The sequence below is a fragment of the Tympanuchus pallidicinctus genome, unplaced genomic scaffold (genome assembly GCF_026119805.1).
Source record: "Tympanuchus pallidicinctus isolate F22 unplaced genomic scaffold, pur_lepc_1.0 scaffold13, whole genome shotgun sequence".
Lineage (NCBI taxonomy): Eukaryota > Metazoa > Chordata > Aves > Galliformes > Phasianidae > Tympanuchus > Tympanuchus pallidicinctus.
Window position 1 is genome coordinate 6876174 of NW_026294648.1, and position 13784 is coordinate 6889957.

The window sequence follows — 13784 nt, forward strand, 5'->3', positions numbered from 1 at the left end:
ATGCACGCTCAGGGATGGGCCTCCTTTTGGGGCTGATTCATAGTGGGATGATCAGCATTCCTCTGCTAAGGCTGACTGTCTGATTTTGGGCAGTTGTTGAGTTAAAGCTGAAAAAGTTTTTTGGTGTTCCAGTGTTTTTCTTTTTTAATTGCAGTCTTCTTGGAGTGTTATTTACTTTGGAGTTTCACTGATTGCATGCCTGATTTTGGAACAATAAAACCTCTACAAAATCAAGTTTTGGTATTTGTATTTCACAAGAGTTAAGTTCACTTCTACAAGTATAAACCTTAAAAAAACACACCTACAGACAGTATATTTTATATTATAGCATCTCTGTGTAAGACTGAATTTCAGCTCTCCGCCTCCCCCTTTCTTCAAGTGCTGCAGCATTCATAGTCTTCTTTTATCCTCAAATTTTCCATGCTTCCTCTCAGCTCCAAGCTGATTCTTATTTTTTTTCACTTGTAAGGTGGAAGTGCATTGGTTAATTTGTTTTGCTACTTAAGGAAAAAGATACCACCTCTGCATTTCTAATCTAAAAATGGTGGGAGGAACCCGAAATGAGCTTTATTTTGGTTTTTAACCCTTTTTGAGGGAGGGAGACAGCACCAGTTTCCAGCAAGTCTGTCTCTTCAGGATGCATACAGGCATTGCATTGGATTTCTGATTTGGTTTGCTTAGCATTTTTAAAGTTGTTCAAGCCTATTCTGTAGCTTCCTTGTCCTGACTTAAGTCTTCAGTAGTGGCTCCATTCCTGAGGCTACCAGGAGCCCAGAAGTAGCGGCAGCTTTCGGGGCCACATCGGTGGGATTCTGGGGAACACGTGCAGCAGAGCAGCTCCGTACTGTGTAGCGAGGAGCTCCTTCCCATGTTTGCCAGCTCTGTGTGAGCATCCCAGTCCCAGCTGTGCTGGAGAGGCTGCTGTTTCTTCCTGGTGGGGCCAGGCCATGCCCCTCCACATTCTTTTCAGTGCTCCTCTGCTCACAAAGAGCAGGGCCCTGCCACACAGACCTGCAGCTTTCCATGAAATGGCCTAACAGGTAAGACGTGCCGTGATGTGAGCACTGGGAGTCACCTTGAGGGTAGCAGAGGTCTCTGGTTATTATGAATTACACATTTGTGTATTTTTTTAATATGGAGATATCAGAGCATGTTCATGGATGAAAAGACATTTCCATTTCAAGGGTCGTACCATCTGCTGAGCCAGAAGCCAGATAAATGATTTTACTTTGCCATAAAAATCTACTATCAGGCAAAGAAAATAAAAATCCTTAAGCTAAAAAAAAAACAAACAAAACACCTTACAGAACGCAAAAGACATTTTAAAGATTAGGTAAAATGGAAAGAATTGCAAAACCAGCAGTAATTCTAATAATTGCTTTAAGCTCTCCACCGCCGCCTGCTTTCCCTGCGCACGGACAGTGGCAGGAAGGCTTCTGGATTTAAAGCAGCCCTAACTCTGTGACCCTGCAGCAGCTCAGGTGCGTTTCAGCTGCAGGCACTGCCAGGAGGATGCTTTGTTTCTTTAAGAATCTCACTTTTCTGTTAGTTTTGTAAATGTTAATGGGAACGTTTTTATTAGAGTTGTTTTGTTTTTTAATAACCTTGTCAGATTTGAAAGGGAGTATCCAGGTAACAGTATGTATATTAGGAGGAAAGAACGGATGGTTTCCGTTTTTTAAACATAATCTTGTACCTCTTCCAGCTGGCTGTGGGGGGCAGATTGTTTACCTCTTTGGTTTTTGTACATCATGAAATTAATTAGCTCTGAGAGTGTGATCTTGGGGGAAGGAGCCTGCAACCCTGCAGAGGGGGACAGGTCCCCCCTGAACCCAGCTAGAGGGGGAGCATGGTGACGGGGCTGCAAGATCTGTAAACTCTTCTTTTTCTCCCTTCCTCTCCTCCCACTGCTCCAGAGCTACGAACCTCGGACGGCGAGGAGAGGCCATACAGTATTGCCGACACCACCGACGCCTTCCCAGCCCTGACAGCAGCCCCAAAGGAAACCCAGGCGTGCCACCGTGTGCTGCCAGCCCTGCCTGCCAAGAAGCCCTGCTCGTTGAGCCCGCCGTCCCCACTGCGGCTCACCGATGTCCCTGAGCACACCTCAGACGACTCCTCGGCACACGCCATCTCCCTCACGTCCTGCGTGACGAAGGGCATGAGCTCCTGGTCTCTGCCGGGCGACTGTGAGAAGGCTCCCTTCAGCATGATGGAGCCTGGAGGCATGTCCGCCCTGACCGGAGACTGCCTGATGCAGCCGAGCAGGACCTGCCTGGGCTGCTTCATTGAATCAAAGGACGGCATTGATGCGGAGCCGGGAATAAGCTTGAAAGTGGGGGATATAAATAGGGATTATGACACCTGTTCGGTCTCTGATATAGGAATTCACTGCATGAGCACAGGAGAAACCATGAGATATGGGGATCAACTGCTTTCAGACCAGCTTTTAAGCTTCCCTATGCATAAATCGAGGGCAGCGGACAAAAGAGATGCAGAAAAATCTGACAGTGATTCAGAGGACCCCACTCAGAAAAATTATTACGAGGGATTACTATTAGACAAATGCAATGGTGAGGAACCCTTACTAACAAATCCCAACCAGGAATGGGGCTATTTTGAATCTTTCATTAGTGAAAGTAAAATTGAGCTGCTTGACCTATGCTCCAAAAATGAGCTTTCTGTAAATCTGTTTTCTGAGGAAGATGTGGATAACTACATGTTTGATGATGACGATTCGACCTTGGGAAGCGACGTCTGCTCCTTAAAGATCAGATACGAGTCGTTCCAGGACAACGTGCGGGAGAAGACCACCGCCCTACAAGAGGATGCCCAGTTCAACTTCTTCCCCAGCGTCTTCGGCAACTGCACCAAAAGGGACAGCAGGAGCACCCTGAAAAGGGGACCCGGTGGTGCCACCGACCCTTCTCAGTTCAAGTCCGAAGAAGGCATCATCTGGGGGGAAGAGGAGGAGGACGGCGAGGAAGAGGATGGTGAGGAGGAGGAGAAAGCTGCCTTAAATAAATCTTGCAACAGCACGGAGGTGGTGCAGTACGTGGGCCCTAAAAGGAGCCACTTCTTGGACTCTGTGAATTCCACAGAGGACTCTGGGGAGTTCAGCGACGACAGCACATGCACAGAGTCCTCCTACGATGTGCTGCGGGATATAAAGGACTGCAGCCGGTACCTGTCCCGGGACCACTCCAGCTCCTTCATCCAGCAGAACTATGGGCTGCGGGCAAAGAGGAAAGTGCGATACAGTGACGACTACCTGTATGACGTGGACTCCATTGAGAACGAGAAGATCCTGGACAAGAAGGAGTGGCTGCCGGACGGGCCCAAGGAGGAGGATGACGACGAGTGGTGCCCCAAGAAACGGCGAAAAGTCTCTCGCAAGGAACCCCCTGTTATCATCAAGTACATCATCATTAACAGGTTTAAAGGGGAGAAGCATATGCTGGTGAAGCTCAGCAAAGTGGATGCCAACGAGACAACTGTTACCCTGAACGAGGAGCTGCTCAGTAAATACGAAAAGCTGGCCCCATTGAAGGGCTTCTGGCAGGAGAGGCAGCAGAGCCGGCTGGATTTGCTCAGATCATCTCTCTACCACAAGCAGAATTTCTATCTTAACGGTTCAGATGCTTCGTTCCTCCCTCACCCACGGAAGCGAAAATGCAAGCTAGCAAACAGGCACAGGATTCAAAGAATTAAAGCCATTGAGCAGTCAGTGAACAAGCTGGGCTCCTGCTCCTCTGATCACAAGCAGCCTTGCAGCAGTAAGGAGGATGCAGGCCTGAAAGGGCTGCAGGCGTTAGCCATTGCCACCCCCAGCTGTGCAAATGGATTACACGTAAATGACATCACGGACATCGCTGCTGTGAAATGCAAATCGCAGGAACGAGAATACAAGGGGACGGAGAGGAAAGTGCTCCGCCGGATCAAATTCAAAAGTGAAGCCAGGTTGAAATGTAAGAAAATCAAAGCTGCTGCCAGTGTGGCGGAGGGTTGCCCAGCTCTGGGAAACCAGGACTCTGCAGTGCATCTGAAGGATGAAAACGTTCCTTGTGCTTCAGACAGCTCCCATCTCTCAGAGTGCCATGAGGATAAGATTGCTAAAAATTCTCCTTTCCTACCATCCACCTCCTCTTCAGACAAGCCTCTGCCATCTGCTAATATCACTACCAATGTACCCCTGATCCCCGGAGGGTATCTGCAGACACTATTGGACGCTTCGGATTTGTCGAGCAGCACCGGCATCTCATACTTCGCACAGCATCCCTCTGAGCAGCAGCACCCACTCCCCAGCATCATCCCAGCAGACAAACCATTCACTGCCCTGCAGCCGTCGCAGAGCTGTGTGCTGTCCCCGCCGTCTGAGTCTGAGCTGCAGCAGTCTCCTGGCCACCTGGAGATGGAGCAGAGCACCTTTGGCAGCGTGTGGCCGGCCAGCAAGGCTGCTGGGGGCAACCGGCAGGAATTCGCTGGCGAGCTGCAGGATACCGCAGCACTGACAGGCGAGTTTGGTGGTGCAGCAGGCACTGATGGCCTCCCGGCCTCTAGCTACCCTCAAGTCAATCTGAATAGCAGCAAGTTGCTCTACCAAAAAAATTACATGCCAGATAGCCAGCAAGTGCAGCCTGATGATTCTTATCAGTCGTGTCATTTTAATAATGGAGAGGGGCGCTTTCATTTCCAGCGAGGTACACTAAGTACAGATGATGGCAGACTCATTAGCTTTGATTCAGTGGGTTCATTGTCAGTTAGTTCTAGCAATTACAGCTCTTTAAAGTCCTGCGAAAAGGATGGTGACGATGATATTAATGACGATTTCTTGGCCCACTGCAGTCCCAAGCTAGTGATCCAGCAAAGCATAGATGAAATAACCCCTTTGAAGGAGTCCACGGACCTTTTAGACATCTCCAACTTCACACCCGATAAGTTCCGCCAGTCATCGCTCTCGGAGATGTCCCCTCCAGACACTCCCAACCTTTCCCCACAGATAGCTGGCTCCGACACCAAGCCCTTGGGCACCCTTAAGGGCTTCCCGGACAGTGCCCAGGCTGCTCTGAGCAGCTCCGAGAAGGTCAAGTGGAACTGCGGGGTCCTGCAGACCGAGGAGCAGGCAGATAATGGGTTTACTTTAAATAATCACCAGTTTCAGTTCCATATGTTCAACGATGAAGATTCTGTCAGCCTTCTTGAAAAAAGACCATGCTTGTCAACATTTAATGAGCCATCTGGTCAAATTAGCACCAATAGCAAAGTGTCGAAATCTAAGAGGAAAAGTTCATCCAGCAAGAATGTGGGTACAAACCAAAGCTCTTCCCAGAAAACCACTAGGAAAAAATCTCCCAAAACCAACAAAGGCACGGATAAGCCGCAAGGGAAGAACTCCAGGCAGGCACCCAAATCCACCAGGAAGGGGAAGAACGCGGCGAGCCTCAGCAGCGAGAAGGCCCAAGTGGGTGGCAGCAGGGCCGTCAGCCAGCTGGCCAGCCCAGCCTCGGCGCCCAAGGGGCTGGCTGACGGCATTCAGCACAGCAGCCCCGCCACGGGCAAGCTGGGCAAGCACAACGGCCTGGCTGGAGAATGGGCACTGGGGAAGGACGGTGGCAGCGCCTGGTCAGAAACAAGCCTTGGGAGCACCACAGGCCTGCTGGATGATGACCAGAGGGAGTTCGAGGAGCCCTCCAACATCCTGTCCAACATCGCCTCGGGAATGGCAGACGTCCAGAGGTTCATGATGGCCTCCATCGAGCCCCTGTGGGGACCTGTCAACCATAACAGCGTGCCGGACATATTCCGATCGCCGGAGTCGAACAGCCTGAAACTGAAAACTCTTAAAATTTTAGCAGGGACGCCCCAAGAGTCTAAGAAGAAGGCGAACAGCAGCTCGCCGGGAGTGGCAAAGAACCACAAGTCGAACAACAAGGGCTCGAGTAAAAGCGGCAAAGCAGCCACCTGCGACCCTGGTCGCCCCAACTGTTCAGCTGGGTACAATACAGACGTTCACTCTCCCTTTTTTGATAAAAACTATAGTAACCTGAGCACTTTAGGCAATAACGGACCTACCCATAAAAAACTGTACCGTCATAAATCAAGTTCTAAATCGCTGAGGGATGAGAACTGTAAGATAAAGCGAACAGACCGGGAACAGACCCATAAGGACCCACCTGTGACAGCTTCTTTTGAGAAACTGAGGTAATGCTGCACCAAACTGGCTGGAATGCCCCTTTAACTTTCCTACTACCTGCTAAGCCCGCTGTTCCTCATTTTTTCCTTCCTGAAAGCAAAAGTTGCATGAAAAAGACATTCCCCTTTTACAGATTTTGGTTTTTTTTTTCTTTTTTTTTTTTCCGTTGTTTTTTTTCTTTTTTTCTTTTTTTCTTTTTTTAAATGCATGAAAATACTTATTACTTGCAAGCTACCTAAAAGAATGACCAATTTCTGGCTTGGCTGGGGTTATAAAAAAAAAACCACAAAACACTAACAAGGCTACTCTTTTCTGCTGTTTGGCTTCTTCAGTTTTTAATTCCTTATTTATTGGGGGGGAGGGGGGAAGATGACGCGATCTTTTTAATGATTTTGAAAAGGAAAGACTTTTTTTTGAACATTTTGTAAAAAACAAAACACAAAAAAAAGAGGTTATGCATCCAAAAGCCAAGATCTCTAAACTAAAGGCTCTTTAGTTTGAAAATGAAAACTCATTCATAATTGAGCTTCATGTGGCAATTTTGAGTGCTTTCTAGCCCCCTCTGCTGTTTATCTCCTAACCTGCATCATAAAGCTTCATCTCCTGTGTCAGAGTTTAGCACATTTGATCCTGTCGTGGTGACTCCACACAAGCTAACTAAGATGGCATAAAATGTTTGGTTTTTCTGCAGGGAATCAGACTCCATTCTTCTTAAAGCAGAAACAACATTTTTGGTTTTTCCTGTATTTGAAGAAGAGACTCCCTTTTCTAGAAAAAAGACGTTTGATGTTTCTTTTTTTCATTTGGTTTTTTTTCGTTCGCTCCTTTCAAAATATGCCTTGTGGTATGTTGAGATGTAAGTGCTGAAGCGAAGAGTTTGAAATTGTGGGAATTTATTATTTGAAAGCAAACCTAATCTGGTATTCTCTGTGAAAGACTGTTTTAAAAGTCATACTGTTGTACAGTAGTTTATGCACTATTACCCACAACAACAAAAAATTGTGCCAAACTATGAACAAGTGACTGTATTGTATATATTTTTACTTCTCTATCAACATTGGGTTGTGAGTGTTTTCTGCAGCTATGCCTTTTGATTTTACTAGATACATTCCAGTTATTAAGTACTAACCACCCCCTTTGAAAGCACCTGTAACTCACAATGAAAACAATATTGTTCACTTATACAACTTACCAAAAGTTTTATGGACATAACTAAAAGTGTGCCAAATTTACTTACCTCATTTCATGGATTCACCCTGTGGTTTAAAGCTCATAAAGAAAAAGAAAAAAAAGGAAAAAAAAAAAGGAAAAAAAAAAGAAACAAGGAACTTTGAAACTGATGCTGGGAAATTGTAATGTCCTCTCTTTAAAACCATGAGCAGAAAAACATAATGGTGAAATGTTGAGTTTCATTATAGGAGAGAGTTGAAATGGTGAAGGAGTTCAGAAAACACTCCAGGTAAGTTTGACAGGAACTCGAGTGTCTGCATCTAGAGACTACGAAACAGCTGCTTTTCAAGTGTCTGTTTTCTTAAAGCAAAACCTGTAGCTGAAGAGCATTTGAAATGCAAAGTTACATTGCTAATTCTTTGTATCTCAGTTTTATATATTTTATAATAACCTGGGATAAATTCTAAAATAATTATAAAAACGGAACTAATATGTTTCATACATTTATTGCTACTTACTTTTACTTTGAGTAGTTTCTTAAATATTTTTGATGCAGAGCCTGTCCAAAGCGCTCTCATTTCATATCTTTGGTGTTTCCTAAATGTCTAACCTTGCAATGCCAGTATAGTTTGACATTTTGAAATCAGAATCATTGGTTTAAATGCCACTCTGAGCCTTTCCTTTGATTCAATTCATAACGTAGGGAGGAAATCAGAACTATTGGTGATCTCGCTGATCAGGGCCGGTTCATACGTGACTGGACTTTGTTCGACAGCATTAAGTATTGAATGCTAAATGTATTATTGAAAGGCCTTATCTGTAACCCTACTCACTGCACCCTCGCCCATCAAGAAAGTAACAAAAACAAGCAAACAAACAAACAATCTCTTCCTTGTGCAACTGAGAGCCTGTGCATTTTGCTGCTGATTTCTTATGAAACCTTGATATGCAAGAGACCTGCTAGCTGGGAGCTGTTGGAAGCAGAGGGGTGTGAGGCTCAGACACACGCAATAGAAAGGGGTGAGGAAATGGAGCCTTAATGTAGCCGACAGATCACTCTCATGCTTCACAAGCATAGAGGTGGTGTTGCACATATCACAGGACTAGACTCAGTTCTCTGTACAAGCCCATGCTGAAAGCCAAAGCATCAGGAGTGGCTGAACAGAAGATTTGGGTTGATTTAGCGAAAACATGGACTGTTCCTCACTGAACACTTGGAGATGCAAAGTGTCAAACTGGCATCAAAGTGTTTCCAGTAGTTGCGGATTCTCAGATCTTGAGGTATAGCAATTCACAGAATCACAGAATATCAGGGATTGGAAGGGACCTTGAAAAATCATCTAGTCCAGTTCCCCTGCTGGAGCAGGAACACCTAGATCAGGTCACACAGAAACACATCCAAGAGGGTTTTAGATGTCTCCAGATACGGAGACCCCACAATCTCTCTGGACAGCCTGTTCCAGTGTTCTGTCACCCTCAACAAGAGAGCACAACGATCACATTACATTCTATTTAATGAAAAAACAGGTGGTGCAGGCAGGAGTGAGTGTTGATCCTGCCCTGCCTCTGGAGTTTGGAAGGTGCTTGGAATCTTGGAGACAAGCACTGTGCAAGGGCTCCAGCCCTGGGTGTTTGGCTTACTTGTGCCGCAGTGCTTTCTCCTGCATTCCCCTGTAGCTGTCTTTTCTATCCATGCAGTCATTCTGGATCCAAGCCCTCAATGTGTTCGTCCTGCGCACTGAAGGACCCCTGGCTCCATTCTTTGGTGTATTGCAGCCACTGCTCCCGTGGAGACAGATCAGGCTTGCAGTGAGGCTGTGGCATCTCCCTTCTTTTCGATCCAGAACCATGCTTTGAGAGCACTGGCCACTGGACAACACTGTGTTCTTCATGATGAACGTTTAAGCTGTGTGATCCATAACAAAGTAAGTTGTACTGGAACAGGCAGCAGTATTTATTGCATTTGAGAAATGTGCACTAGGGCACGAATATGAATCATAAGACATATCGGGTATTTTATTGTATATCATAGAATAGCTTTGGTTGGAAGGAAACTCAGAGCCCATCGTACAGCCCTCTGCCATGGGCTGGCTGCCGTCCACCAGCTCAGGCTGCCCAGGGCCCCATCCCACCTGGCCTTGAGTACCTCCAGGGATGGGGCACCCACAGCTCTCTTGGTAGCAGTGCCAGGGCCTAACCAAGCTCCAAGTGAAGAATTTCCTTCTCACATGTAATTTAAATTTCCCCTCTTTTAGTTTAAAACCATTCCCCTTTGTAAAAAGTGTGTAAAAAGTTGGTCTCCTTCCTGATTATAAGCTCTGTTTAAGTACTGGAAGGCCACAATGAGGTCTCTCCAGAGGCTTCTCTTCTCCAAGGTGAACAAGCCCATCTGCCTCAGCATTTATTCTTAAGAGAGGTGCTCCAAAATACGGAAAACCAAGGAATAACACAGCTGCCAGACATTTCAGGACAGTGTTAGTTACAAATGCCTGCTGCCTTCCTTGCTGCTCTCCCTTCACTCCTTTTTTTCTCTGCCATCTTTGGTTGCCATCCCACATACCTGACCACGGAAATTTTCAAGACCCCTGATGCCTTCTCTGTGTCTGAAGGTTGTACCCCTGTCAACATGCTCCAAAATTACCAAATCTGGGCAATTGCCACAAGCCAAACATTTGTCCTTCTCCCTTTTGGTTTTGATCTCCACCTGCCTATCACTACCTCAGGATTTTAATCACTCCCACCTTTGCCTCATTCCTTGTCGCAGAACTTCAGTTTTTCCCTTTGCCCTTGTCAGGATTGTTCAATTTTCATTTCTCCACGTGCTGCTTGCAGCCATGGGATATTTGTCCCATCTTTCCTCCACCCTCTTTCTGTGCACCCCTCAGGCTCATTCGCTTTGGCTTTCCCATCCAAAACTTGTTGTCTTGGCTGACCCCCATGCACTTCCAGCCATCTTTGGTCAGGCTCCTGGCTGTTCAGGGTGATTAATTCAAGCTACACAAAGATGTTTATTCTGCATCATCCCTTAGGATGTCTGTTCTACTTGATCTTGTTCGACCCCTGCTTTAGAGGCATCGTGTGAAGGGACCCTGATGTGTAGTGCTTTGCTCTTGAACGGTGCCGTGCTGGACCACGGCAGCTGGGCAAACTGTAGTCAGCAGCAAAATTAGAAAGAAAGTGGCTGCTTACAAAAAATGACTGTAAAAGTGGGTTGAGACCAAGCGGGGCAGTTTAACACGATCCTCAATGGAGCGTGTCTCCCACAGGACAGAGAAAGCAGCCATTCTCCTTTGGGGAATACGTAGCAAGGACAATGTCCTTCCACGAGAAACCCTACAGCAAGCTGAGAGCAGCCAGCTTACCCTTGATAGCCACAGTTTTGCTGGAGGTACTTGCATATAGAGGTTTTGTAAATATAAAAATATCAACAATGGGGATTCAAGTAATCATTAAAAAAACAACAACAAAAAACCAACAGGTTTACATCTCGCTTTTTGTTTTTAATTTCGAAGCATAAGAGGTTTTCTTGAAAAACGGAGAGTTGTGAATTACAGACCAGGTTTAGCAAGGTATCTGATGGAGGGAGGTGAGCCATGCCGCACGGTTCTGTCCTGCTGAGCCCAGCCCCGCATGGAGAGCAAAGCCAAGTGCAGTCACTTGTGCAGCAGATGCCGTGCAGCTGGGTTTTTAAATAAATCAAGATCACTGTTGTGTTTTTGGCATTACAGCTCAAATGAGCCAGGAACCAAAATCAAGACGTTCTAAGAGTTTTAATCCCATGCCTGTTGGACCACGTTATTCCTTCTGTGAGGTCCCAGTCTAGCAAAGTACTTGGGCAAGAAGCACGTGCAGCAAATGGCCACTGCTCACCCGAGTGCTTTCCTGGACCGCAGTCTGCTCTGGCGTGAGCCAAGAGAAAGCTCCACTGAAGTCAGCGTAAGTGAGAAAAGGATCAGGTGTACGGACTTCAGTCGGTGCAGGATCAGGCCCTTGGTCTTACTTTCTCAACTGAGCGTGTTGGAGTTTGCCTGTGCAGCTCCCACAGTCCGGTGGCAGCTGCATGGTTCAAGGCGCTGACATCTATTTGAGAATGTGCCTCTTTATCTCTTCAGCGTGTAAAATAATGCAAAAAAGAATATATAGAGTAAACAAAGTACAATGTCTGTGGTAGAAGCAAGGCTTTTCAAATCTGTTTCTCAGGTAAACAAGTGACACTAATGACAGTGGAGTAAGAGCCATCTAAGGGAATTCAGATCTAGAAAAGGAGGATATCCTCCTTCCCACAGGACACTTGGGTTGCCAGACACGTTTACTGAGCCTTTGAACACTTGGTGCAAAAGGAAACAAGAAATAAAATTTGTATTCACCGTTACCCTTCGATAGATAGAAAAAAAAAGAAAAAGAAAAAAAAAAGGAACGTTTCAAAAGCACAAAGGGAAGACTTTAAAATAAAATAGAAAAAGGAAAAAAAAAAAAAAAAGGATTCTGGTTAAACTCCTTTTGTCTTTTACTCCCCGTGGGAAGCAGGGTAGGAATTGAAGGAGATGCTCTGTTTCACATCCCACAGCGCCGGCTGCGGCTGTTCTGACTGCTGCCTACAGAGATTTGAATGTACTGCTCCTTGAGTTAACTTCCATAGAACTAGAGGCACCTCGCGAGTAAGTTGCTACTGTTTTATGGTGCTAAAGAAAACTTTTATCCCCCTCGAGCATTTAAGAAATATTAAATGGCCCTTTTTATGAATGTAACATATCCATTTCTGTTTAACATTTTACACTGCAATTTTAACATGTTTGGAAATTATTTGCCTTTTTTCTTTTAGAATAAGCTTTATAAATATTCTGTAGAGTCAATTGAAGTATAATTCTTAAGGATCACTCTAAGACGCCTACAAAATCTTGTATATTTTTAAGTGTGCCAATTTGTAAAATATTTTGTAAGTGTATATTTTTCTTAGAAAAGTGCTGTGAAGTGTTTGTATGTGTGAGGTTTCCCTTTTTTTGCACCTTCGGGTGTTAATAAAAGGATGTATACTTAAAAGTTTCTGGTTTTAAAAACCAAAATACAAAGAAAAAATTAAACTTTTGTTGGAAATTTTGTAATAAAAAGAAATGTTGTGAAAGAGTGTAGTGATATTGTGTAAAGGAAACTGGAAAATTTGTGAGCGCTTTGCTGTTTTATAGATCCTCTTGTAAATTATTCTTGTAATATTTTTGGTTTTGTTGTTCTTGTTGCAAAGGTTTTAAATATTTGTGACTGACTCTGTATGGTGAAAATGTCATATTGTTAACTTGCTGAGTTTTGTTATATTGTTTATGGAATAAATAAAAAAAATTAAAATCTCATTTTAAGATCATGTATGAAGAAGAAATTAAAACTGCCGTTTATTGAATATTAGAAATTGTTTCTTTAAACAAACTGCTGCCCTCAGAAACAAATCAATAACTGCCCTACTGCCGCTCACACACGCACTCGTGGTTTCAGCCCTTTGGTTTAATTGGGCTCACATTAATTACTATAAATCACGTTGGAAACAGGGGTGCAACAGAGGACTGCAAGAAATGGGAAAAATTGCTCGGATGGCTTTTGCTTCTCCACCTGAGGCTTTCTGCACTGAAAATGGAACCTTGGGCAGGAGCTGGAAGCAGTAGGGATCTGCCTCCTGGGGCAGCTCTGCCCAGGGCACAGTGGTTCCCTGCAGCACAGGCTGCCTGGGCTTCTTTGTCTCTTGGAAAACACTTTTTTAAATTGCCATTCCTTTCATTAGCACTTCACATTGATGGAATGATGAGGTGAGCTGTCTCTTTCTGCTGGAAGAAAGCTGGGTACAGTGCTGTGGGCAGGGAGCACTCACCGGGTTCTCGGGTCTGTCGACGTGGGAATGAGAAGCTACCAGTCAGACCTGGCACCTCCACGAGCAGACAGCTGCCTGGATTCATGGACAGCCGCAGACAAGCACTGCCTCTGAAGCGCAGCCCAAAGTGATGGCACAAGATCTTGATGTTTCCCACGTTGTGTGGTGCCAATGCTGGGATGCCAGATGCAGAGTGGTGAGTCGGAACTGTTGGCTGGTCTCTGCTCTCTGATGAGTGCAAGGTGGTGGGGCTACTGGCCTGAGCGGGACAAGTGCTACCACTCTGGAGATAGTTCCAGCACGAGTGCAAGTCCTGCACAGAAAACAGACATTGTGCATGCAGCAATGTGCCTGACAGTGTTAATGGCATCAAGGTGCAAGAGAGAGAATGCAAATGCTTTCCAAATCCTGAGCAGCATCAGGCCAAGGCGACTGAGAGTTTTGGATTTGCTGTGATTCATGGCCAACAGCGCCAGTGTGGCTGCTGGACTTGGGCTCTCACTGTGGGCATGGAGGGGCCACTCCACAAGGGGAAGTCACAGGATGGGATGTGCTGAGGTGCTGCCA

General features: G+C 45.6%; 1 protein-coding gene across 2 annotated transcripts in view; it reads left to right on the plus strand.

The window, feature by feature from the left end:
* NEXMIF (neurite extension and migration factor) overlaps nt 1-7517 on the plus strand; it is a 121241-nt gene extending 113724 nt beyond the window's left edge. For both annotated transcript variants that reach the window (XM_052673152.1, XM_052673151.1), the window contains exons 4-5: nt 1917-6201; nt 6885-7517. In XM_052673152.1, the coding sequence (XP_052529112.1) occupies nt 1917-6201; nt 6885-7053 (4454 nt within the window). In that variant the 3' untranslated portion in view covers nt 7054-7517. The remainder of the gene's footprint in view (nt 1-1916; nt 6202-6884) is intronic.
* The last annotated feature ends 6267 nt before the right edge of the window (nt 7518-13784 follow it).